We start from the raw sequence: 27,984 nt of genomic DNA on the forward strand, positions 1-27,984 counted from the left end.
TGAGTCACACACTCAATATGAGACACCTCACCAAGCCTACTCAATCTCCTGCCAATGCTGCAGATCCACAAAATGAATTTGTGCTATATTTCCTGAGAAGTTTTGCCACTCCAGTGCAGAGAAGCCTATTTTCTAATTTTTGAACAATTAAAGTCAGGAGGATGAGATCGCCTATCTTCCTTTTCCTTATTCGTGATATTGCAGATCTAGAGATGATTCACAAATACTTCATATATAGCCACAGAGTAGTATTCAAGGTTTTATTAAAAATCCACTTGCATATTCTCTCTTTAGATGCTGTTTTAGAGTTACTGCAGAAACTCACTATAGCCCACAAAATGAATCTGGTGCTCTAAAGAGATTTCCTGCTTTTATTTTGGCTATATGAGAGACATATAGTGCCTCAAGAAATAAGTAATGCCTGACTGGATTCAAAATCACCTTTTAAAGTCTATCAGCAAAGTTTATTTGCATGAAGAACTACATTTTAAAGGTTAGGTTACCTACCTGCTGTCATAGAAGAGCTATCGTACCACTTTAAAAGAGACTCCTTGAGGCCAGGACAAATTAGTTTTCCAAATGTTCTTACTATTTAAGGGTAAATTCACTGAACCAATAGTTTTCTGTTAATTTGTTAAATTTTGTCAAGAGCTGTCTTTGGAATAGAAAATGAAAATAAATTATCCTTTGCTGTTTAACAATGCCTTTCCTGCATGTAAATGCACTCCAAAGACTCAAAGACTGCATAACAATGTCCCTGAGTGTATTTGAAGTCTGTAAACTCTAAAACTTAAAAACCCTAAAAATCCACAATGACATACACATCACTGACACTTCTGTTGTTTCTAAATGTCTAGATTTCAGTAGCCCATCTATCTCAAAATAAGAGTGCACCTCAGAAATGCTCATTTATTTTTCATAACAGATATGAAACATCTCTGTGGATCATGCATACCTTGGTTCAAGCTCTTTTAGTGTTTTAGAAATCATCCAGGACATAAACTGCATGTTCTGTAAGTTATACACAAACCTGATGGCACCAGCACACAGCAGGGAGACCCTTAAGGTAAATCAATTTGATTAACAGAGACATTTAAGTTGTATCTGCTGGTCTTTTTCCCATCCTCAGTCTTATGAAATCCTTGAGATAGCAAAGACATCTGAGTCCCCCTGCACGTGACAGTTTGACATTCACCAAACTGAAGTGGCTGACATTTTGGTTATTAAAGACGCATTTGAATTAAGAAAGGGCAAGAAGTTGAGATTAAATTAATAAATAGAAGGAGTAAAAAGCTTTCATCCTGAAGGCTACTCATCCCTAGTGAGAACCTCAACATTAGCCACTTTGACTCCTTGTTCAATAGTACTTACCAGCTGGTGGCAATTCTGAGGACAGAATGGGGAAAGATGGCACTGGGGGACAGGTGGTACTCTAAAGCTCTTTGAAAATCCTCTCCAGCCCTGCAGATCTATAAAACTGAAAATAAGGAGCAACAGAATAAGTTTGAGTGACAGAGAGGAAGAGAAGACAGTTCTGAATGTCCAAGGTTGGAAAATGAGGAACCACTTGCCCAGGCTGGGAGTGAGTACAAGCCTTTATCCATTCCCATGTGTCAGTACAAGAGCTATTCATCAGGGAAAAAAAATAATAAAAAAAAAATGGTTAAGATAGTGGAGACTGAGCAGCCTGGTGAACAGTGTCCTGGTGGAACAGAAAAGCTGAGCTTAGGGCTCAACTTCAAACTGCTTGGAAAACAGAGCTGAAAACAGATTGCAAGTCTCAGGTGACATTCCTGCTCATTACCTGATACACACCAACAGCTTTAAAAACAAAGCCTGCCACTGACACCCCTGTCATACCTACCTTTGGTTCTCTTCATCCCCCGAGACACTGCAGGATTTGACCCTGGAGTTCCCCAGGCAGGACAGCAGTCACATTCTGCTTCAGGGCATGCCAATAGCTTTAGAGCCTTGACAGAACAGGGCATCTGTGCTGTGTCTCATATCAAAGCCCAGACACGATCCATGGGCCTAGTGTTCTCCTAACGGTCTTGGTACATTAGATGTTGTCAAAGTGATTTGGCTTAGACTTTATTCAAAATATAGTGTTAGCTACCACTTTCATCTATAACATGACTAGGGGAAGAGGAGATACTCCTCCCCCTAGGTACTTCCAGATTGATGTTTAAGTCCACAGCTTGCCTTTCTGCCTTCCTCTGGAGGTTCAGAGTTTGTGCACTTGGGACTGCAACCTACATCTCCCAGCTCACTGAAATACCCTAACTGCCAGACTGGACTTAAACTGACAGAGAACAAAATCTGGACCAAGACAGAGGAATCACAGAAAGGACAATGGCTCTCTAACCCTTTTTACTGTGTCTTGTCTAATGGCTATAATGTATATAACCAAATCTCAAACTGGAGACTGGAAATCTTTCTTCCCCCATGAGCATGATGGCAGAAAATCCATGTCTTTGCCAGAAGCATGGTGTAAGAGGGGAGGCTGAGGATACTTCTTTCTCTTAGTACCCCCCTCCTAATTAGGCCATAGCCCAACAGTCCTTGCTTGCTCATGAAGGGACTGTAAACTCCCTTCAGCCAAGGTGAAAATGGATCCTGCTTTAGAAAATTAAGTACTTTAATGATTGATTTAATGGTAATAAAATTAGTGTTTCATTCAAAAAAGTTCATTTTTAAGATATTAGAGGCATTTCTGTATTTGTGGGGGCTTTCAAGAGCACAAGAGAAATACTGTTGTTAAAAGTCCTTGTCAAGCCCCATCAGTCTGGTGCTGCACAGGACACGTAAACAAGAACTGAAAAGCTTTCACTCTAATAGATAGTTTGGTACAGAAGTAGAGAAACACAGGCAGGATTTTGATGGTTCTGGAAGAAGGAGGGAGCTATCAGCAATTCTCAACAACAAAAATCTCTACTGGTGATGCCATAAACCTTACATTTTAGATGATTAGCAAGAGAAAGTTTTCACATCCTAATTAATGTACTGTCAGCTTCACACAGCTTGTGCCCATGTATGATCAACAGAGACTTTGGATAGGCACTGGTTTTACACCAGCACTACTTGGTAGAAGAAAACTAATTACTGATTCTTCCCATCCAATTTAGATTTTAAAAAAACCAAACAATATTCCTTGTAATTTATTATGTAACAAGTGTCAAAAGCACCTTTATGTTGTGAAATAGCGCAATTAATCTGATTGTGTCACGCCATGAGCTACTTTGTCAACAGTCAGCAGGAATGGATTGCTGGGTTTACAACCAGCGATTTTCAGACTTACAAGAATCCTGTGGTTCTGAACACCTTTCAGACCATTCGATGCATCCCTTGATCATGATTTCTCTGCTTATTGGCAGATGGCCCCCCATCTGTAAGCTGCACAGCTTACAGAAGGATCATCACAACTGTCATCAATTTCTTGAGCATCTGGGCACCGAGATCCCCAACATAAAAGGCAAATCCCAGCCAGCATTAACGAGAAACACAAAATAGGGAAACAAAATTCTTGCTGCCTTAAGTATTAGAGATGTCACTGTAATTTGCGTCCTGCTTTCCCCAAAGTAATTACCACTATGTCCAGATCTCACTGCTGGAATCTAAATAACTTGGCTACAAGCAGTACTGTGACTTTGCACCTACTGGTGCTCCAAACATACAGAGGTCTAAACAAACTATACTTAAAATTGCTAGGTTTTTTAAGGCAGTTTAGTTTAAGGAAAGTATACAAAATACTCACAAATGGACAGCTACTCCATATGTTGCTACAGACAGAATTTTCATTCCATAAGTAGGTCTTTAAGAATTCAGGCTCAACATTTTAAGTTTTTAATAGCAAGGGAAGGAGACTAAAAAAGTTATTATTGTCTTCCATAGATTGTATTGGCAATGTGATCAACTTAAATGCCACCCAATATTTTGATGCATTGAGGCAACTACAAAAGTTTAATGATTTAGTCTAAATGAAGACAACAATCTTCTTTAAAAAAATAAATATTTCAACTAAGAGTCTGAAAACAATCAATGTTGAATCAATAACCTGAAGATTAACATTAATCCATTGATGTATCATCCAAATGCACAGAAATGCAGAGGATCAACACAAAAATAAAATTATTAATAAAAAGATGGGGGTTTGTGGTAAGGTAGGGCTCAAAAAGTCTTTGAAATCAGTAGCACTATCACTCACAGCTCACCAGGCTTCAGTTTGTATTGAATCACATCTTTAACAGTCACCTTTTACCATACAAACTAATTTAATTTGCTTGCAGCACAAATTTTAAAACACGAAGGAACCCTTGAGCATTATATGCAGCTATGCACCCTGGTATTAAAACTCGCCTTGCTGTGTGTCCTTGGGGAAAAAAAAAAAATAAAAAAAATTACTTACAGCAGCTTTAATACATCAGCCCGTTTGCTGGATGTTATCCTATAAACTGCATGTCTGGATGACAGTAAGCCCACAGTCCCTGTTATTTGCTAAACTAGCCCCTGATCAGTTTTGGTCTCTAAGTGTAAATTACGGCGAAATGTAGTGAGGAACTTCGCTGGGGGAGGTTAAAATCAGTGTGTAACGGAGAGAAGAGTGTTCAGAGGCTTTCAGCTGCAGCTTTGCCTCGTCCTGACCCTGTCCGTCTTCCCCACTTGCAGCCGCTCTCCCACAGATCCCATAGATAAGACAAGCCGGGTACATGGTAATTAATTTTAGATAACCCCAGTATCATGTGATAGACACTTTTGTTCTCATCAAAGCCCAGTTTACTACGGAGCCTCCGTGGGGTTTTGATCATTTAATTAAATGGAGAATTGTTTTCCAGAGCTAAGACGATAACGCTGGAACTTCCCAGCCCCTTAAGAACACCCTGCGGTTCCACCTCCGTGCACGGGGAGTTTGGATGCATTTCATGGGGACCCCATCCCCTGCTGCGCCCACCCCAACCCCCCCCACCTTCCCAGCCGTGACTTCGTTGCCCAAGAGGGGCTGCGCCCACCTAGGGGCGGTGGCCTTGCCCTGGCTGGGGGGCGGGGGGCAGCGGGGCCCTGGGGCGCGGAGCGGGGCGGAGCAGCGCGCACACCCCCGTGCGGGGCCGCGGCCCCCCCGAGGCGGCGAGGGGCGGAGCAGGGGCAGCCGGCGCGGCCCTCCCCCGGGGCACCGGACGGTCTGTCCTGCTGCCGCCGAAACCCCCCGGGAGCGCGTCGGGGGGAAGCGGCGTTGGGTCCGGCCCTGCGCGGCGGGGGAAGACAGGGAGGGCGGAGGCAGGAGGGGATAAAAACCCCAGCTCCGCCGTGACCGGGAGTCTCCTGCCTTCCCTCCTCACCCGCCGCCGGTACCGGGGTCCGGGCCTCCGCTCCATCCCTGGGGGGAGCGCAGCGGAGTCTCTGCCGTGCCTCTCGGTGGCCCCTAACTCGGCGGAGAATGCGGGTCCGGGGCTGACGGCGGCGGCGGGGCAGGCATCGCGCTCCCCGGACATGAAGCGGCCGCCGGGAGCTCCAGGTAACGCTGCCCGGAGGGGCCACCCCCACGCAGCAAACATCCCCCCGGTAGCCGAGGTATGGCGGACGGGCAGTGTCCGGAGGGGCAGGAGCCGAGGCTGAGAGGGAGAGCCAGAACCGGGGGCAAGCGCAGCCCGGCAGTGGGTGGGGGAGACCCGGTCCCTGCCTCCGCCGCGGTGTGGAGCGGCTGTGGCCGAGCCTGCCCGGGGCAGGCGGGCAGAGACCCCCTCGGCGGGGAGGGTGGGTGGGGGTGGATGCGTGGGTGAGGCGAGGGGACGGCGCGGTGCCAGTGGGTGCCCCCGTACCGGTGCCGGTTTAGCCCGCCCGCTGGCCGGGCTCGCTGAAACTTTGCCCTCCGCCCACTCCCGGTGGGGATCGGGGGGCCTCCAGCCAGCAGCCCCCGTAGGGAGGCTGGCAGAAGTCCTCCCCCATCGTAGGCAATGGGGCTTCTCTGAAGTTTAGCCCGTCAGAGAAGCATTTGGAGGCGGTGAGGATCCTACGCTGGGCAACTAAACTTTCATAAGATCTGGCATTGCTTGGAGACTGATTACTGATACTGTAACAAGCGCTGCCTCTTATCATTGCCTTTTTTCTTAATTACTTTCTGATCTCCTTAGCAACTGAAGCAATTTGCAAGGTTTAAACTAGGGTGCAGCTTGGTTTACAAAGTAAAATAGCAGAAAGGGTGCATTGTTGTTTCAGTGATGCGTATTTCCCTCGCATGCTCTCAAGAGGGCTAAGAGCTGCAGAGTGTTGATTTCATGTAGCTGGAACTGCCGTAGACAGACTGCTGATGATTAGTCCAACTCAGGCTTTGTGGTACGTCACCCAGTTGCTCATCTGTGTTTCCTTTAAGCCAAATGAACTATCGTGTGTGCAAAATAATAAATAAATCTTTCTTCAGAGAAATTCAGTCTTTGCTGAGGGATGAGAGGGAGAAAATCGTTTTAGCTGGCTAAGGTTATGAGGCCAAAGTCATCTGTAATTCAACACTATTGAGGTCTGGCCAGCTGCTTGCCAGAGAGATCACTCCATTTGCCAGACTGACCTCAGGATCAACTTGCTGCAAAGGTGATGTAAAGCCATGTTTTCATCACTGCTAAGTCCTGCATCAAGTATAGCTTAGCCCAGTTCAAGAATTCAGCCTAGTGTACCAATATGTCACCCAGATGTAGCTCAGCAACAATCTCTGCTCTCTGATCCGTCATGTCACCCAATCTCATGGGTTACAATGGCTGGATAACTCAGAATCTGCTCAGTCAAAAACACTGAGCAGAGCTGTCAGGTAGATTCAATGCAGAAAGTGCCTTTCCCACTCAAGAGTGCTAAAAGCAGAGCCTAGAGACTGGAGTGCAGTGGCCACTGTGGGGATATTTCCTCCAACAGCATCCCACATACACAAGGAATGGAAGTTTATGCAGACCTTCCTTGTCGGTGTAACATTTCAAAAGATTAATTATGTAAGATGCTTCTACTCTGTATTTAATGGCACTGTCATGTACATAAACAGGATTAATAAAATTAGGATTAAAAACATTAATAATTGTACTTGCATAATATTGTTATTATAAATTAATAAGCTCCTATTCTAACAGTTGCTTTTTGTTCCATGGTCATGATGAAAGCTTTGTAAAATGCCATGCAGAAAAAAAAAGGGGGCTCTGAAAGAAAACATTAACAACTGAGCCATCACTGTTTCATTTAATGTATTATTTTGTTTAACTAATGCATACACAAGGGAAAGAGGGAGATGTAGAAACAATGTGGACCTTCTGGAGAGTGGACTGAAATCTTTAATGTTTTCTAGTGTTTGAGCTCTCTAGAGACTGAACAGTATTCCTGTAGTAGTACAGGGGAGTTGTGTGAAAAAATCTGCATTTTCACTGTGCAGAAAGTGCCAGCCAGGTGTGGGACCATTTGCATCATGTACAGAAAGATGCTATTCCTACTGTAAAGCAATTCTCAGTCCCATTTGTTTAACATTGAAAAGAATAATGGTTGTGTTTTCAAAAGCATTCAGATGACTTTGGATCTCCAGTCCAATTCACTGCTTAAGTTAAGAAATGTGCCACCTAAGAATTTTATAGCAAAGTGTCAAATTAATTGGGATAGGTAGCTTGGTGTACAGCTTTCTCTGGCAGAAAGAGCATTAAGCCTAAGGTACCTACAGGAGAAGAGAAAGCTCATGTAGACATTATTGATATAGCATTGATGGAAAAGAGAACCCAAAGAAAGTGAAAATGAGTGTTTAGGATATTAAATGATCTCACAGTGATAACTGACGGCGAGGATGTTTACAGGTGCCTGGCTTTCCCCTTTTCCATAAATAGCTCTAGGTGCTCATTACTTAAAAAAACAAACCAAACAAAAAAACACACACCTGCCTGGTGACAAACACATTAAAAAGATCAAAACCAAGGGCCTAATCCTCAGCTTCTCTGGAAGTGTTCCTGATAGCAGAGGATATTCCCTGTTATTTGAGGCTATGTGCTGTTCTCAAACATTTAAGAAGCATGTGCACCATTACTGCACTGGCAATTCATCTTAGGGACTACTGTGTTTTTGGCAGTGAGCTTAAAATATCACACTTCAAACCTACAAAGAAATTATTTCTTTGAAAATAATTCAAGTACAAAACTCCTAACCATGTCCTTCACTTTATTGTAAATCAAAAAAGCTATTTACCCAGCTCATTCAGAAATAATAGTGAAGTGCTTAGCCAGAGTCTGTTGGCACATGTTAGCTGATAGTATTTAATGGCAACATCTCTCTTGAGAAAATACGTAATACTGAAGCTTGTAAAATAGTAGGTTTCTAAGCCCTGAAGTAATGTTATTGGGATGAAACAAAATGCCACTTTTTAATATAAGGCTGATTATAGGCATTGTTCTTCCTTGTGTACACATACATGTTACTAACCCAGAAATGTTTATGCGGCAATTTTGAAGAAGTTCAAATTATCATTTAGGTTATAAATATTTATGTTGAGCATGCTTGTCTTTGTTGACCATTCTCTATAATTTATGCAGAAGTTTTGGGGAATACAGACTGAGAGGCAAGTTGCAGCTCAGCAGTCCTACTCTCCAAAAGAGCAAAGAATCTTTTGGGAATGTGGGCATGTGCTATGAGTCGGGCATGGGAAGGAAGGTTTCTGCTTGTCAGGGTGCCCTCAAGATAGCCTTTTGTGGCCCATGGTATGTTTATGATGTCTGTAATTTGAATTTGCTTCACCAGGCAAGACTAACACCAGGCAAGGTAACTGCAGTTATCTGAAACCATTCTGGTTTGGAAACTTCAGTGAGTTTTGGAAGTACACAACCTAGTTTTCAGCCCTTGCAGAGTATTTTTGCTCCTTAGAATTCACAGGTGTTATGCTGATTTACACCAGCCAACTGATCTGCCTTTTGGATTTGGTTGCAGACTGGCTCAGAGTTTCTGGTTAGATGACTGTGAGTATGGACAGAAACAAACATGCAAGGCTATTCAGTGTATTCAACTTGGTGGCCCTCCCAAAACTGAACATTGACCTAGTATGTCCTATTTGGAATATCTTCTGGATCACAGCTATATTCAACATAGGAGCTGATTTTTAAAAGTGCCATACGTCTTTTTGCCAGTGCAGTTACATTAAAAATCAGGCTACATAAGTTGCAAAATCAGGCATTCAGGTATGAGAGGGAAAGGCAATCTATGCAACAGCAGTTTCTCTCCCTTTTTTTTCAGTGCTTTATAATTCAGTTGTCAAACACATTATTTTATGCTATGCAGTTTTCAGATACCTTGAATTGTGAGATATACTAACTAAAAGACTCAGTATTGAATTATTTTTTTCATCTGTTGGAGTGTTTCAATTATGCTTCATGTACTGTATACCATACAAATCCATACAAAGGTACAGAATTATTTCCCAATGGCAATTTCAGTAAAGCTTTCTTCATAGGTTTTGCCCTCTAGAACTCATCTATATTAATTGTTGCCATAAAAGAATAGCTAGCTAGTGAAACAAAATAAGTTAGTTGCTTAGGACTGGTTAAAAAAATAATTCCTCTGGGTTCCTAGCTTCCCACGCAGTTATTTACTTCAGTAGGATGCAAAAGCCTAAAAGACTATGAATCTTAATACTAAGCTTTTTTTGTAACCAATTCATTGATTTTTATGATATTCCTATAGGTAAGATCATGTTGCTATATCCCTTTCATAGACAGGAAAGCGAGGAGAAGACCTTATAGTCAGAAGTGCCAGCTACAATCACAGCACTTTTACTCTCATCTCAGTATTTTACATCAGTCCTTCACAAACTCAGTAATAAATACAGGCTCCTTATTCTCTAAGTGTCAAGTTAATGACTATAATATGGTAATTATTTTCTAAAATTCACCAGTTCACATAATTTGCCTGATCTTGCAGTAATTCTGTGGCAGAGGCTAGGATATGCTCAGTTCTCAAGAACTGGCATTTACTGATCTCTTGATGTAATCACTCTTTCTGTTCCTTGTGATTTCTCAGATTCTTGTGCACAGTGTGAGAAGAGCTTTTGGGGAAAAAAAAAATAAACGGCCATGTAACTAAGGTCTGCATATTAAATTTTAAATGGCACAGAAAACCTTAATTTTAACATTTTTAAATTTTGGGGCACTTGATTTGGTAGTCTTGCCACTCTCTTAATACAGATTTTTGGAATGAAGACATTTAAAGCCATTGTATATACATAAATTCTTGTGAAAAGTGAATTCTCTCATGCTTCTGCCTTCATAATTCTTCTTTTAATAGGTCATTAGAAAGTTCAGCTCTTTAGATTCATAGCACATCCTTTACCACTTGATTTAAGAGTAGAAGAGTATTTGTCAGCAGAAGACAGCAGCCTGCCAGATTGGCAGAGGGTTAGAGAGGACAGGAATAAAGAACTGAGGGGGAGTGGAAATAAGTGAATTTAACATATATTCATTAATTGCATAGATAATGTTAGATTCATAAGTAGCAGATGCAAATTCTCCAGAGAAGTGTTTTATAAGGTTTACCTCCTTAAACTCTTGCCTCTCTTCTGCTTAACCTTCTTACTGCCTTTTGGACCCTCCCTATCTGCTTTTCCAGTTTTATATGCTTTAACTGACTTCTACATCCTCAAGCTACCTCCTCCTCAATTGCTTCATTAGTAAGCATGGTGATCCATTAGCATCTTCCTCCCCTGGTTTTGCCCTTGCTTCTCTATGCACCACTTATCCTCCTTCACTCCTCTTTGGCTGCTTCTCTGTCCTGCTGTTCTCCACCCTTTAGGTCTTGGTTTTAATGTTTTTTTGACTCATGCTTTCTTCATCCAGCTTGCCTCATGAGAGTATACAACTTCTCCTTTGATTCTGCCTCTTTCCATCGGAGGTTGCTTCTTTCTCCTCCTCCCTCCTGCCCACAGGCAGTCTCCCAGCTCCTGGCCGTAGCCACTGTCAGCAGCACAGAGCAGACACTGTGGGGTTCACATCTGAGCTGTGAAGGGGTGGGGATAATCAATGCATATGGATTCACCTGGGAATTGAGTGACAAACACTTAAGAGATATCAAGGGGAGAGCAAGAGTGAACAGAAACATTCATTATGCTGCTAAGTATGTGTACATTTTCTTAGGATGTGGCAAAAAAGCATGTCCCTTTGATTCCCTAGGGAATCACTGCCCTGCCAAATGTTACATTTCTGCTTCAAATTATAGTGACACTAAAATATTCTCAGAGAAGAGTATGGTTGTTTTGTTCGTATCATCTAAGTATAAGCAAAATAATTTTTTTACTTTACTAAGTTTTGAGACATGGCTGATTCATTTGTACTGAAATTTCCCAAAACTTGTGCCTGAGGTAGGCACCAGGCATAGAGAATTTCCTACTCAACAGCTATTTTGGCAAAGGTAGAAGTAGCAGAATATAAAATATTCCAGTTGGACATCTTGAATAACTTTAAAAATAGACTGTTGCTACCTAAACTGATTTATTTTTTTTTTTAAGGGAAAAAAAAAGAGAGAGAGAAAGAAATTCGTATGACATTTAAATCTAAGTAGACTGGGAAAATTCTTTGCTTGAAAATGTGTGACATTTTCTGATTGGTAAGAAATGCATGTTGTAACTACTCCCCGCTAGACAAGAAAATAGCCTTTTTGGATAACACTTTTTCTTTCTGGTACCAGGAGCTTTCTGTCTGGGTTGGTTTGCAAAGAGGTAGGAGATGCCATTGCCCAGTCACGTTCCACAACGGAACATTTCTGCTTTATTTTTTAGTGAACTTTCAGAAATTGCATTCCTTGGCCCAAGACTAAAGTCCAGTTGCATTGTTTTTGAAGAGAAAAAAATATATCTGTCGTGTAAATGTGAGTGTAGAATGTCATGTTTACATAAAACCAATGTTAAGCTAAGAACTAGACTTTGTAATTAACCATATGAAACATTAAGGATTAATTCCCTGTATTTTTCAAAAGGCATGCATGAGAAATCAAGCAGGGTATGAATCGTAAATGTTAACGTACTGTACCTCTGTATCCCTCTTTTGACAGCAATTAGTGCAAAGCTAACTGCACATATAATCTGTGGTGAGGAGCACTGGGAGACAGCCAAGAGACAGTGAAAATGTCTTTAAACTGGTGGACAATTCCTACTCAACTTGGAGTATTTAGAGTGAACTTCAAAGGACTGGCATGCCTCTTGGTCTTCACAGTGAGCATTTGTGGCAGCGCCTCGGGGATGTGTCCAACAACCTGCATCTGTGCCAGTGATATCGTAAGCTGCACCAATAAGAACCTCTCTCGGGTGCCAGGAAATCTTTATAAATATATGAAAAGGCTGGATCTGAGTTATAACAGAATTAGATTTTTGGAGCCTGAATGGATCCCAGTGCTGTTTGAGAAACTGGACACTCTAATAGTCAATCATAATACCATTAGCAGTGTTGTCACTGGAAGCTTCTCCACAACCCCAAATCTGAAGTACCTAGACTTGTCATCCAACAGCCTGAAGACACTGGGCAGCCCTGTGTTTCAGGAGCTGGGGGCACTGGAAGTTCTCCTGCTGTACAACAATCAGATAACACAGATAGAGTCCTCAGCCTTCGGAGGATTGTACAAATTGCAGAAACTGTACTTAAGCTATAACTTGCTCTCGCATTTCCCTCTGGACTTGTACACTGGAAAATATAAACTGACAGACCTTGTGTTGCTGGACATTTCCTTTAATCACATCCAGTCGATGCCTGTTCAGCGCCTAAGTTCAGTGCCGGCCAAACATCTTAGTGGAATTTATCTTCATGGCAACCCATTTTATTGTGACTGTATGCTGCACTCCATGCTGCTCTTCTGGTATCAGAGACACTTCAGCTCAGTGGTGGACTTAAAAAACGAGTACACCTGCTTGTTGCGATCAGACCCAGGAGGTAACAATAAACTGCCTTTACTGCATGACAACTTTCTGAATTGCTCTGAAAGCACCATCAACAGCTCTTTCCAAGCCTTTGGGTTTATTCACAATGCCCAGGTTGGTGACAGGCTGATTGTGCACTGTGACAGCAGAATCAGCGATGCTGGCACACACTTTGTTTGGATAAGTCCGGACAATAGATTGCTGGAGCCAGACAGGGAGATGGACAATTTTAAGGTGTTTCATAATGGCAGCCTGGAGATAACAGATGCCCAGCTGGAGGACTCGGGGCTGTATTCCTGCATTGCAATAAATAAGAAAAGACTATTAAATGAAACCATAGAGGTTAGAATAAATGTTAGCAATTCCACAGTGAACAGGTCCCATGCTCATGAAGCATTTAATACAGCTTTTACCACCCTTGCTGCCTGTGTAGCCAGTATTATTTTAGTACTGCTATATCTCTATCTGACCCCTTGTCCATGTCAATGTAAGGCAAAAAGGAGGAAGAGGAAGCTGAACCAAAGCAGTGCTCATTCATCCATACTAAATTCCACACCTCCACAAGAGCTGCCAGCTGATGAGAAGAAGGCTAGCACTGGTAAACGGGTTGTTTTCCTGGAACCTGTGCATGAACCAAAACACAGTCAGAACGGAAAAGTAAAACTGTTTCCTAATGACAATATCATTGCTGAGAGTATCTTAAAAACTACTCGAACAAAATCCGACTCTGATTCTGTCAACTCTGTGTTCTCGGATACACCTTTCATGCCATCAACTTAGTTTGCTGCCTGTGTTTGTATCATGCAGTTACACTTCTGAATACCTCCTTTGCTTGTAGCAACCATCAGGAAAAAAAACAAATAAAAAGAGAGAAAACATTTTAAAAAAGAGTCTCTATTGTCAGTCCTTGAACTGTGTCTCCTCTCCTGTGAGTGCAGAGCCATGCAACAGTGGTACCTTGTTTGGGAAAAGCAAACAGTGTGGCAGTAATGTGAGTGTCTTCAGTGCAACCTTAGCCTTGGCTTTTACTCTCTGGTCCATACACAGCAATCTCTCACGCATCTTTAGCAGTACTTTGCACGCATGCAGATGTTCAGTGGCAGAGGCTGACCACTATATAACAATCTCAGTCTTACTGATAATTCTCCTCCTCTGCAGTGAGCACAAAGCCCGCTCAGATGGCTATGGGGAAAAATGCTCAGGCTTCCTGCTGTCCCTTTCACAGGCTCATAAAATCTTTACAGTAAAATCACTAGGGGAAAAAAATCATGAGTTTTCTTGGACTGATCAGAACAAAAAGATTTGCCACTAGCATGCCTTGCAGCACTGGATAAATGTTTATGGTGTTCAACTAGTAATGCATTTGCCAGGAAGTGCTTAAAAATTTTATATGGGGCCATTGTACTCATTTTATTCAGAATTTAGCCATGGCGTTATTCACAAGAAGTACAGTGGTTGTTTTTGCTTATAAATATTAGCACATAGTGTAAGCAGGTAGAAGTTAACATGTAACCTTTGCAGTTGCCTTAATCAAGGAATGGAGGTTGTCAGTCATGAGGACTCAAGCTCAGTAGCAGTAACACATTAAGCTGCAGGCGTGGATCGATTGTAAGCAGTTGTCTTACCCTTGCTGTACACTTTGCACCACATGTGTGGCAGGCAAACAAGCCTGCCACCTTTACCAGGGGTCATGCTTCATCTTAGGGATGGGAGGCTTCTCTTCAGAGGCAACTTCGCCAAATAGGAGAAATATTTCAATTAATCCTTCCAGTGGCACATCATTCCAGCACTCTTACAGAATTTGCTTCCTAAAGATTTTTCTTAAAAGAGTGAATACACTATTTGGACAAACTTGTGGAAAATACAGAAGACCTTATGCACTGTGAACTAAGAAATGACAGCTTATCTCTAGACTTGGCCCTTGCCTTGTGTGTACTGCTTCCTTCTTTGCCCAAAGATATCACTGTTAAAGTTGCTGAAACTGGTAAGACTGATCTGAACTGGTCATTCAACATAGGCTGCATGAAGCGTTGTTTTATTGTAATGAGCATACTTTTGTATTTAGTATTTATTTTTCTATTATATTTGCCTCTTTGTGAGTTTTTTGTTTGTTTGTTTTTTAAGCTTACTTAAGCTGGAGCTGGGATGGACTTTGCCAGTCTTTCTCACATTGATTAGTAACAACTTCAAAGGAGTTTTGCAAGGAATTAGAGCTTACCAAAGAGTAACTGGAGCATGTCTGTCTCATTCTATCTTTAGGGAATATACTGAAAGGGTAAAAGATAAACAAAATCAGAATCAAAGGGCTACATGGTATGGCAATTTTAATTTATTTTTGAGAGGCTTACTGTAAAAGCCACTTGCCATTTTTTGTGAGTTCTTTTGAGAGGCGTGCCATCATGCTAAAGCTTATATCTGGCTGAGCCAAAGCTATCAACAATTGATTTGCTACAGAGAAATCCTGATGTAGCTAATTGTTTGAAAGCAAGCTATCTGGAAAACAGATTAGATCAGGAAACAGTGTTGCTGTGATGTGCACAAAGTATGTGGAATTATAAAACTGCTGGAGATTTTAATTCAGATATTCAGGGAGATGGAAGATAGAAATTCTTTTTCTAGGCAGAGCATGATAAAGATGTGGGAGAGAAAGATGACCAGGAGTTTGGGTCCTTTATTTGTACATTTATCTGTGTAAATTAAAAAATAGCTTCTGCTCTCATATTCTTTCATAAAGGTCTTTCTCTCTTTTGTCTGAGTACCAGTGTTAAACCCAAGTCTGTATGTTTACATATAAGGTATGGTGAACAAAGGTTTGACACTGTCTCCTCAAATATTTTTCTTACTGAAACAATTCAGCTAAGCTGCTTGATATGCTGCTTTGCCATGCACGTGGTGGGTGAGTATCCTCCACGTTGAGCAAGGAGACGATCAGTGACTTGGGGCCAAAGGGCCAGCTCCCGCGGGAAGTTGTGCAGATCAGTTACAGCTCTGGGCAGATACTGTGTTCTTTTGTCATATGTGAGGTTAGTTGACCGAGATTTCGGTGTTTACACAAGAGTGCTGATGGTTAGTTCCAAATTGGGCTGAAAGGGTTGTTGGGGTGGCTGGGAGGCAGATGTACACTTCTCCTTAGCAGCTACAGCTGAGCAGGTGCACCCGCTGCTGCTGCTGGCAGCACGAGGCAGTGACAGCGCCTGGTACACTGACCGTGCATTTTAAATCTGCACAGAAGCCCTGAATAAAAAAAAGTACAGATCCTGCAGCCTGCCTTCTGCAGGGCTGCTGTGCTGCAGCAAGAACAGGGGGATTTGTGGGATCAGAGTAATCCTGCCAGATGACTACAGAAGATGAACGTTGTTCTGAACAGCAGATATTTACTGTGATTATTAACTGGCTCTATTTTACTGACTGCTTCAAAGTGCTCATCGTTGTGACTGTGGTTAGAAACAAGGCTGTAAAACTGAAGTTTTGGAAGCAGCTGTTGGCCTGTTTACTGCTTCTTTAAGCTATCACAGTCTTGAGATTTCAGTGGGTGCAATTTTAATGCAGATTTTTAAATTCTTTTCTGAATCCCAATCCCATCCTTGGAAGGCTGTGGAAAGCCGACGCAGCCGTTCTGTCTTCCCAAAACAATGCAAGTCCCCTGCAGGTGGAGTGGGGAGCTGGCTCTGCCTCCAGTTCCACAGCCACACAGCAACTGGGTGGTGACATAGGCTCCCCAGATGCCACTCTAGCAGCTCCAATGTGGTCCACCCTCCCAGTGAACCTTCATCAGCAGGCCTGTCCTACTGCCATGTCATCCCTGTCAGTCTGTATCCTGGATTTCACGTTGCTGTTTCCAGCAGCTCCTGAAGAGCTGAATGATGTTTTTAATACAGAGTGAGCTCAGTTCTGCAAAGTGTTGAGTGCTCTGGCACCAGTCCAGCGATGCTCTTAAAATAGGTTTGCTGTAAGGCAGAGGTACCAGCCCACTGGCAAGAAGTCTCTGGTTGGGCAAGGGGTCACTCGCTGCTTCTGCAATATACCCAGAAAGAGATATTGCCCATGCAGCTCAGATAATTGTGGATCAGTTTTGCTTTCCCTTGTCTTCTTTCCAGTGCCTGAGACTGGGCCATACAAGGTCGTAGGCAGGGCTCTAAGCTGTAGCTGAACACTGCCTCTTCTTGTGAGGCTCCTTTGAACCTAGGTCCTTCCACCACTTCAGTGGTGGTGAACAGCTTTGCTCTTACTCGAGGGCCTGTTGCATCAGTTCCAGCTGACTCACATATCAAAAATAAGGGTAGTGGCTGCAGAAAGTTCTGGGAGGTCATGCCTTGCATCATTGTGTTTCCAGTACTGCACTTGCCTGCAAGGTGTAAGCTTTTATGGAGTGCATTAGAAATCGATCATGTGAGGTCAGCATGCAAACTCTCAGGCCAGCCCAGAGTGTAGCAACAGTAACTGCACAACCACATTGTTCCTATATGCTCCACCTGTAGTGGCAGGTGACAGGGAAGGCAGCTAGTCATGTCTCCTGACCTCGATAAGGTAAATATCTTACTGTAGCCACCTTAGTAATGATGAACATATACAATGGCTGTCCCTCAAATATGCTGAGCAACTGCCAATCAAGCTGGAAACTGGAGGTTAACTGAATTAGCCCTTAATCTGATGTTGATTACAACAGCCAGCACCATGTCCTTTTAGCCCAGGTGTTCACCCCCCACTTGTTGGGCAGATAGTGCACCAGGTTAGTAACATCTATCTCCCTAGCATTGCTTCTTTAAAAGGTCAGATTTCTGAGGGCTGCTAATAACAGTGTCAAAGGACTAACAGATTATATAGCACATTCTCCTGAGCAAGTAAAACCCTTGGGTCAAGTTCTGATGAAACAATAAATTTTTTTTTTAGGATAGTACAAGATTATTTCATCCTACTGGAGTAAATCAACCTCCTTCAAAGTGCTTTAATACATGAACTGCAGCATGTTCCTAATAACCTCTCATGTCTCTGAAACGGATGAGAGTAAACCAGCCTTTATGGGCCAAAACATGCTATTGTGGTAATCTTTCAAGTAATGCAGAGGTGACAATCCCCCTTGGACAACAGCTGCTGGCCATCCTCTCCAGCACACACTTCTGCTCTTTTTCATTGAGGCTGAACTGTCACCATTTGGCCATGGCTGGTGCAGGGACCATTTCCAGCCTCTTCTTCTGTAGTTTTCTGTGTCAAGACCGTCTTCCTAAAGATGTTTTCTGGATGTACTGCACATTTGCTGAGAGGGATCGTATTAGTTATGATTAATTAAAACAACTACTTCCAAATGGCTTCTGAATTATGAGAACTGGCATTGGTAAGCAGTACCTTTTGTAAGTACCAAGTAGAATGCTTTTGAGAAGACAGGATACATGTTTCATTAACAGACTGAGCAATTTAGATTTCACTGACTTTATTTTTGCTCTTTCTGGTAAACAATACTTGAATCATTATACAGAGCAAGACAGTGCATATTTAAGGAATTTTTCCCATGTTTCTTTTATATGCTTCCATTTGTCCAGCAGGGCTCAGACATGGATAAGAGTAGAAATTTGAGTATGAAAGGGATAAGGGAAATAAATCATTTTGGCCGAAGTTCACTTGATATTTAAAAAAACAAACACACACACAAAAAAGCTAATATCTGAGCTCTTGCCTTCAGTGGGTACAAGATAAAAATTTTAAAATTAAACGTTTTATACATTTACCTAAATATAGAGTTCATGGGTATTTTGGAGGACCTGGGTGTTAGTAGAGTTTTGGCAGTAATACAGGTATGAAAGTGATCCATACAAAATCAAAGTGTAGAAGTATTAGTAGCTGCTTTTGAAGAAGAGATTTCCCAAACATGCTAAAGAGGTCATGTCATAGATAAGAGATATCCAACGTGTGATTATCCAGGCATAGACCTGTTGTTTTATTTCATTTAACTGAACTTTTCTGTCTCATTTGACTAATTTAAAATGGCATATTTAAAATCTCTTATTTTTTTAAAGGAGAAAGACTATTCATATGACTTCTTGCATCAACTTTACTAAATTGATTTAGAAACTGCTCTGTTTGCATAAAGCAACTCGGGTGTACAAATAGGCTGTCCAGTCTGTATTAATATTTCTAATGACAGTCCAAATAGACTGTAAGTATTTCCTTGGCAAGCTAAAGGCAAATTGCATCATGCAGACCTTTCCTGGACAAACAAGATGTTTTCTTCAATCAGATTAGCTCAATCAATAAACTCAATTGAAATCTTCATTTAGCCCTTGCCACAGATCACCTTTTGAATGCAGTACCTTTATTTGCACCTTTAAACTATGCATGGAGCATCGCAGGCTGCTACAGCACATATACCCGATAGGGAAGTCAGGAGAGGGGAAGAGCAGTGGGGTGGAAGGGAATGTTATTTGCTCGAGAGCTGCCTAATACGGTATCACTGCCAGTTTGTCTCCTCAGGGGTTAATGGTCCTAAAACCAAAATGCTCACCTGGATCAAAGAAACCTTAGACACCTCTCCAGAAGGGAACTGAGGCTCTGGTATCTGCCCAGAGCCTCAGCAAGTGCAAATGCCTGCATTTGCATAAGACAAATGTCTTTTCACAGAAACGAAAGGATTTCCAGCACTTTCCCTGGTAGCCGAGGTGCTGTCAGCAATAATATACCACAAAATAAATTAACTCAGATAAGCACTGCTGTTGCCTGGAGCAGCTCAAGTAGCCTTTTGCACTTGGAGCTGAGGGTTTTATAGCACTAGATAGAGCCAGGCTACATCTGACTTTTGTCCTGTTTGCTCTTTTTACCTGGCACCAGAATCACTGAAAACCACTGGGTTTGCTGTATTTTTTAGCCAAGTATTTAGAGCAAACAAAATCTTGAGCCTTTCCCCAGGCAGTCCACTGCTGCCTAAACATTGGTGGAAGGGGAACAAAGCTTTTCTCCTTGGTTTTAGTGCCACTACAGAGACTATTTCTGATTTAAGCTAGGGAGTGAACAGTGTTGGTGTGGTGATACTAGTGCCACCAACATGCTCATATTTGTCAGTCAAGGCTGGATCCTGCTGAAGACATTTTGCAAAAGAGCAGAAGGTATACTTGCTTCTCTGACCTTGCTTTTTAAGCAGAAAATAATATACTTGAGCTATTGCCTGAAGTAATTTCAAACCCTATTTTCTCAGCTAACATTCATGAGGGCAAGTGAATGGCATATGTAATTGCAATTCAATCAGTAATTTCATAATTTGGAGATGAGAAAACTTTCCCTTGATTTTATCTCTTCTCCTTCCCTTTTTGTCTATATACTTAAAAGGTAGCTGATCTATTTTTAACATGTCTCTCCTCTCCTGTTTATTTTCAAGCACAGATAATCCCTGCATACAATTTAAACAAAATTATCATGTTGCAGGGAATTATCTCTACGATCCGTATGCTCTGTAGAGATAAGCCGATTTGTTGAGTATCTGCCCTGTGTTTAATTTCACATTTAAAAAATATATGTAGACATGTTTATATTATTGCTGCTATGTTTGTGATACATATTTTTCTTAAAATTTCCTTCCCATCACAGAAAAAAAAAAATCCATCAAATGTCATCAATCACTGTATTTACCAACAACAGACATTTTTGTCCTTTAAGGCTGTAAATTATTTTATTTTCTTTTAGCAGTCCAACTTATTGATTCATACCTAATGCAGAGTCAGTCTGGCTTTCAACAGCATCTGCTTCATATCAGTTATGAAAACAGGCTGCTTCACTTTTCTAAGTAAAAACAATTTTTTAATTACTAACAATGCTTTACACATAACAACAAGGTAGGTCATAAATTTTTATCCTAGGTGGAGTCTGTGTCAAGTTTAAGAAATGCTACAAGTATGTAGAAGCTATATTGTTGTAATTTATTCCTCAGGAATTTTAGTATAGGATTAATGTTGTGGTTGTTGGCACTATCATTTTGTATTAAAGAAAATCAATTCTTATGGGTGCTCCACTTGCAAAATTGCTGTTGCAAAGTGCTGTTTGCAGTATTCAGACGGCCTGTGATGAATTCCCAACTCAATCATTTACCTGTTGTCTTGTGTAAGTGCCTGAGAGTGATAAGAATGCACCTGGCCAGATATCCAGCACAGCCAGACACTGCTCCTTTTATACTCACTGGGGAGAAACTGCTGGAAAGCACACCAGAAGAATCAACGTGCTGTATACTTGGCACATTGTGGTGATCTATAATTGCTTCACAATAAAGAAATGTGATAGAAGGAAGTTTTAAAATTCTAATCATCACAATGCATCAAAAGGTTATACAGCTACCCTGTCATTGCTGTGCCATTTTCATATTCTTCAGAAGTGTAGGTAAATCTCTCAGTCTCCAATATATGCAATAGTACCAAGTTAGGCCTATACAAAATACCATGCTTTCTGGGAATAACTCCTCTAGCTCTCCTACAGGTCTTGGCATAAATTACAGGTTAAGGCATAAATTGCAAAATTTACGTTCATCTACTGCAAATAATCATGGACTATGTTAGTTTTCATTATCAGTGCAGATATGACCCCTGCTGTATTACGCAGGGTGCATTTCATGGTGATAATGTGTGAAGGGGCCATTTCTCTTATCAAAATTATGTTCAAAAGGCAGAGCAAGGTCTGGGGCTCAGACACGGTGCTGTTCTCTTGCTGCCCAGAAGCAGGTTTTTTCACAGGTAGGTACTTATCAATATGCAGTGTCTGTGTTTTCAATTATATGATGACACTACTTGCTATGACCAAAACATTTTCACACATTGAAGAGAAATATTTTCCTCCAGAGGATGCTTTAGAGCTTCAGAAAGCCTTTCCCTCTGCACTGACCACACACCGAAACTAGGAAGACGAATGTAATTGAAAGTACATTAGCCCAAGGGAATGCTGCCATAACAGACCATTTGAGTCTAACTCTCTGAATGATTTCAAAATGCCATGCTCTTGGCAGTGGCAAGTACTTTTCTATAACATCCATGCTGGAAAGTTCTCCAAAAACTGACAGACAAAGCCAACCCCTGAAGTCTTGCCATGCGCTGTAGTAGCCGAAAGGGAACGTCGGTAATCAGTGAAAACTGGATGCCAGATGACCTTTCCAGGCTGCCAGAAATGCTGATTTTGGCTGTAAGGATTCACAGGCTTTAATTTCTGAGAAAGAGTTGTCATCACTGACTGCTCCATGGAGTAGCACTGGCATATTAGTGACATTAATCTGCTGACACAACTGGAGTTCAGGCTTTGCTTCTTGTCAGCTCTACTTACTTCTGTGAAGAAAAGCAGAATCTGAAAGTTCTGTTGTTGTATTTTTGGGGTTTTTTTTCACATCTTGGGGGTTTTTTTAGCTTCTACATAATTCATGAACATAAGCCAAAGTTAACTGCACTGCATCTATGCACCATGTTTCTTTATCTCCTCTGTATCTTATGGACATTGATTATGGCCACGCTGAAGTTGTAATGTGCACTGGGCAAGAGGTCCAAGGAGGATCCAAGAGGTCCAAGAAGAGCCCAGTAAGTCCAAAGTGACCTTTTACCCCTGAGAAGTCCCTGCAAAGGTGAATAGTTTGAAAATATCCAAGGTCTGACAACGTAGGACAAAATCACTCTCAATCTATGCCAAAGTCTAAAATTGTCTTTTGATATTCAAAGCAGGGTTTCTTGATTGTTTCAAAAATCCTCTGAGACTGTCAGTAATCTTTACATGAACAATATATATATGAATATACTGAGTCTGTGAGCAATTTTAATTTTGGCAGCTGAAGCATACAGCCACTGCAGTTTTCTGTCATTGTTTCTAATTTAAGAATATCAGTAACAAAACCCTCCAATTTAGTCACCTACACACCAGCAATCACTTCAGTGAAGCTGTTAAAGCTGGAAGAGAATTAAGGTAAATTTTAGAAGGAACAATGAGAGAAGCAGCCTAGAAAGAAGTAAAAAGAATTGTGACTTCAGTCTCAGAAGCAGGTAATCCAAGGGGTAAAGCGCATCAGGAAAGACAGGAATTGGGAACTACATCAAATGCACAATGATAAACTTACAGGAGATAAAATATTAGGTGCAAAGTGTGTTACAAATGCACCAAGACCTTTCTAAGAACCTAAAATCAAAAGGAGTCATATTAAAGTAAAAATAAAACCGTAATTAGGTATGAGTCTAAAAGGAATTGAGACAGTTCCAGTGGTTAAAGTGATAACATCATTTTGGGACATAAAGGCAGCAAAAAATGTGAGGTACAATAAGTACATGAGAAGCAGAAGAGAGGCAAAGTAAAGGTTCATTGCTTAGCAGGCATTGCACAGAGTAATGAAGTGTTCACCATCTTCATAGTAATAGATTAATTTCTGATCAGACACTTAACCACATAAAATTTAATGTGAAAATAGAAGCATAGCCAGAATAGGGAGAAATTAAGTTTAAAAATGCCTGGATAAGCTAAGTATAATTGAAGCCATCAGAACCTGATGACATTCACCTTTCCTTGCTTAAAGGAATAGGAAGAAATCTCTAAAATATTCAATTCTCTTTTAAAAATCACAGAACATGAGCAGGTCCCAGATAATACAAGAGAAGCAAATACATTACCTACCTTTAAAAAAAAAAAATCAGGAAAATTATAGATTATTCAGTGTAACACCAATTCCTGGAATTATTCTGGAACAAGTGGTTAGATAAGCAATTTATAAGTTCCTGGAGCATGCTAAGAGGGTAAAAACAGCTGGCAGATTTGACAAGAACAAATTGTATTTACCCTGTTTACAGCTGACAAGTTAACAGGCACTGGCTAGATAATAGGAGCAGGTTTTTGACCACCTGGACAGTAGAACAATGAGAGAGACTATTGATTTATGCTGTTGCATTTTTTGTTTGGTTTGGGGTTTTTTTGCTAAAATATTTTTAACAATTAATCAGGCATATACTTTCTGAGGATGAGGTAGGCTTTTTTCATCTTTATTCATTGTAGGGTTGTGGGGAACGGTAGCACCCCTGATACCAGCCCGTGACAAGGGTATTGGACTAGAGGAGCTGCAAGATCTTTTTCAGCCCTACTGTTTCATGTAGACAGTGTTTATTTAGGTCCCCCTAGCCTTGCCCCATGACTTACATTGCAAATTTGCTGCCCTGGATTCAGGTTATTAAGGATTGTCTGGGACAAAATACAAAGTCTTCCTTTTTAAATGGTTCACGTGTGCTTAATTTTCCTTTGGAAATTTTAGCAGCAAGCAAGCAACCTTTTTCCCCAGAAATTTGATTTGGTTTTGCTCCTTAGGTTTGAATAAATGATGCTTCTGAAATCTGCCCTATCCCAACAGTGCCTCTGAAATACATGTCATACATGAATGAATTATCTGGGGGACAAACTGTGGTCATTCCATTGTAGAAATAAATTCAATTTTGTCCTGAAACTGTCTCACACTGAGAACTAGGATGCTGGGAGAATCTTGGGCCATGCTGTTACTTGTGAAGCAGCTCCACAAACAGTAATTTCAGTCCACTTTTCAAACATTTCCAAGTCACTGGGCCAAGATATTGTCTTAGCTGTGAATGCTGATCATTTGAGAAGAATCTTCGTCTGTTTCAGTTTCTAACAGTGCAGGCAGGTTTAACTTGGCCTTAGGTTATAGAGATGGGTAAACTTCTCAAATACTCTTGGGACCTCTAGTAAGCCTGAAGTTTGCTTTGCATTGGATGCAGCCCAGCATGAAAGAGTATGAGGCATGGTCAATGTGATTGCTGGCATGATTCAGTACTACACAGCAGAGGAAATTGTACAGTCTGGGCTGAACTTCTGAAAGCGAGGGCTCTTTCCCCACTCAAAACATGGACCTGTCATGATAGTGTGCCCCAAAATGGAACTGAATTATTCCTTCTCCCACCTCCTCCCAACTGATGTGACTGTAACAAGTTTTCAAAGTGTTTTCTTTGGAATGCAGAGTTTCCTTCACTGTGTATAATACATCATATATGACTGCCTACTACTGAGCAGTGAAGCTAGCTGGTTTTTTTTCAGGTACTAAAACAGTTCATCCCTAAATAGTAGGCAATCCTTTCACATTTCCAATAGCATTTACTCTAAAATGAGGCATTAATCTGCTGGGTGAACAAGTCAGAGCCTTACAGTTATCTTCTTAGCACTTTCTCTGCCTGGTCTTTTTTGGGATCCAAACTCTTTAGGAATAATGCAAGACACCAAAATATCCTTAATAACTGGCATATATAAGCATTCAGACATATTGAAAGTGTGTTTTGCTGGTTGTCATTTAACAAAAACAAAATTATAGTCTGAATAAGCTTGTGATATTCAACACATTTTAAAACTCAATCTGTCTGTAGTATTTGATTAAAATAATGAGACCTTATTAAAAGCTAATTGCCACATTTCATTTTAAAAGTGGAAGCTATTAAAGAATACAAGATCTATATTAGCCATATACAGATTTAGGACTTGATTGTTCTCTTTCCGTTGGTTGCATCAAAAGAAACTATTAAAAGTGATAAAATGACAATTAACTAGATTGAGAGCAGAATTAGAATGTGCAGTACAATCAAGTATCTTTTGAAATCCTGACAGCAAAGTAACAATGAGATGGACACACTTCTTAATTATTACCCCAAGTATGAACTCTGAATGATAATTTTTCCATTTCTCACAGTATTTATATTGTATTCTACTGAAGTGTTTAGGACAAATTCAGTGATCAGAAGCATGAGACTAGGCTCCTAGATAATTTATTTTATGTACCTGATGGAAGGAAAAAAAAAAGATGGAGTTACCAGCATTCAGCTGAACAATTTCTTTTAACTTCACACGATGTTTTCTATCCTTTACATTACAAACAATTGGCATTTGTGATGCTCTGAGATACCTTTGCAGAAAGCTGAATGGGAAAATCATAAAATAATTTTGGTTGGAAAAGACCTTTAAGATCATCAAATCCAACCCTTAACTTTGCAGTGCCAAGTCCACCACTAAACCATGTCCCTAAGCACCACATCTACATGTCTTCTAAATACCTCCAGGGATGGTGACTCAGCCACTTCCCTTGACAGCCTGTTCCAGTGCCTGACAACCCTTTAAGTTTTTCCTGATATCCAATCTAAACCTCCCCCGGCACGACTTGAGACCATTTCCTCTTCCTGTTCTATTGCTTATGAGAAGAATGATAGATGAAAAAGTCAACTCCAGAGAGGAAAAAATGGTGCCAAATAAATTGACTGTACTTTGGTCTAGGCTTCTCTTTTGTTCTATACTATAATTGAAACTGTATTTTAAGCTGGGAATGAACCTTTATCCTGAGACTGTCTTGTGTCTTGAGATTATCCATGTGTCTTCAGGAAAAGTTACTGAGTTCATCTGTGCCTTGATTTCCCACCAAAAAAACACGTAGAGTGTAAATGAGCTGATTCGCAGTGTCACCATGAGTATGAAAAATTACGCAGGACTCTCAGAATCTTGGGAACGAACTGTCGCTAGTGTGGGACCACCACTTTTGAAAGTGTACACATATCCTCAGCTTGATCCAACATGACTCATCCAGGGTCAGAGTGGGACCCAGACTCATCATTTTCTGCCAGCCCCAGGAAGTGTGTAGCCTTGGTTCTTGTGTTCCTAACCCAAGTGTGAAAACAGGGATCCAGAAGAACAGCCCCTGCTGCCAAGCCAACAGCTGGAAATTCTTGCTATGGACAATTTTTTTATTTTCTGTACCTTTTGTAAATAAATAAAATTATTTTTAAAATGCTCAGTTTTACCAATTTGTCTTGAAATTATGACACCATTGCAGAAAAGGCTAACAGTTTCCTCAGGCTAAATATGATGTTGGACTCAAACCCCATTTGCATCAGTGAAGTAAAATAAATCCATTTTAGGGCACGCAGGTGTAACTCGGATCAGACTCAGCCTTTCATAAATAACCCATGTTCCTGCAGCTGAAAGTCACCTATGTTTAAGTACATTGAATGTATCTTTCAGGCAGATGACTTATCCTGTGAGAGATGTTTCAGTTCACTGAGCAGCATTTCACAAATTATTACAACTGCCTCATGTATTTTGCAGATGCAATTTTCATTCTATTATTTTCTCTTCTACGTGTTATTCTGAAAGAGCTAAACAAGGAGAAAAATCTCATCAGTAGCTTGCCTCAATGAAAAGCTACTTGTGATCAAAGTAATGTGTGCATTGATTAAGTTCCTTGTGGCATCCTCAACTGCATGTCCTCTTTCTGAATGCTAGATTTTTGCCTTTAAGTCTCTAATGTAGCCAAAACTTGTAAAAATTAATGTAAGCTGACAACTTCTTATTAGTTACACATCTGAAGAGTCTCAAGTGGATAAGCTGTTCCTCTCCAAGTCAGTTGTGAATTATACTTGCTAATTGACTTGAATCTGTCTGGTTTGGGTACCAGCATATTAATAACTGAGAGCAAATGGCGACTAAAGCTGGGGCTTTTGAGTCACATCATGCCAAAACAATTTTCATTAGAGCCACTCACTATCATTGTGTTTCCTCAAGCTGGAATCCTTATATAATAATATGTATTTCAGAGCCAGTCCCAAGTCTCCGGTATGTCAAGTGACTGTCAGAGCTCTTGCAGTGAGCTGGAGGATAGGATTGCCAGCTTCCCACTTCAGAAATGGGGCAGCTCACAGCTCTCCAGTGCTGGGGCCCCAGAAAGAGACTGGGCAGGTGACTTTGCCTACAACCATCTGACCAGACTCAAAGGAGGAGGAGGTGAAAAAACAGGCTGGGGAAAAAAGGTAGGAATGGGAAAAGAAACGAGAGCAACAAATGGAGAAGTCAAGAACAAAGCTACCATGAGAAAGGAGAGGAAATAAATAAACACAAATCTGTGAGGTTAGTAAAGGTGCTTAGTGAAGACATTGCTCAGGTCAGAGCTAGTCTTTCTCCAGGCCACAGGTAACTCAGGAGGGACTGCTTGAGATGCCTGAAGGCCTGCTGGAGCTTGGGTGTTGTTCTGCTGCACTGGCTTGCTTGTCACACCTATGTGCAAAAGGAGATGTCCTTGTGTTTTCTGAATGCACTCAGCATTAATTTAAATAGTTATT

General features: G+C 41.1%; 1 protein-coding gene across 1 annotated transcript; it reads left to right on the forward strand.

Moving 5' to 3' along the window:
* The first annotated feature begins 5,164 nt into the window (after positions 1-5,164).
* Positions 5,165-13,783, forward strand: AMIGO2 (adhesion molecule with Ig like domain 2). Its single transcript, XM_051608485.1, has 2 exons — positions 5,165-5,509; positions 12,037-13,783. Exon 2 carries the CDS (start codon positions 12,110-12,112, stop codon positions 13,673-13,675), a length of 1,566 nt encoding a protein of 521 aa, XP_051464445.1. The 5' UTR covers positions 5,165-5,509; positions 12,037-12,109; the 3' UTR covers positions 13,676-13,783.
* The last annotated feature ends 14,201 nt before the right edge of the window (positions 13,784-27,984 follow it).

This window comes from Apus apus, chromosome 1 (assembly GCF_020740795.1).
Source record: "Apus apus isolate bApuApu2 chromosome 1, bApuApu2.pri.cur, whole genome shotgun sequence".
Lineage (NCBI taxonomy): Eukaryota > Metazoa > Chordata > Aves > Apodiformes > Apodidae > Apus > Apus apus.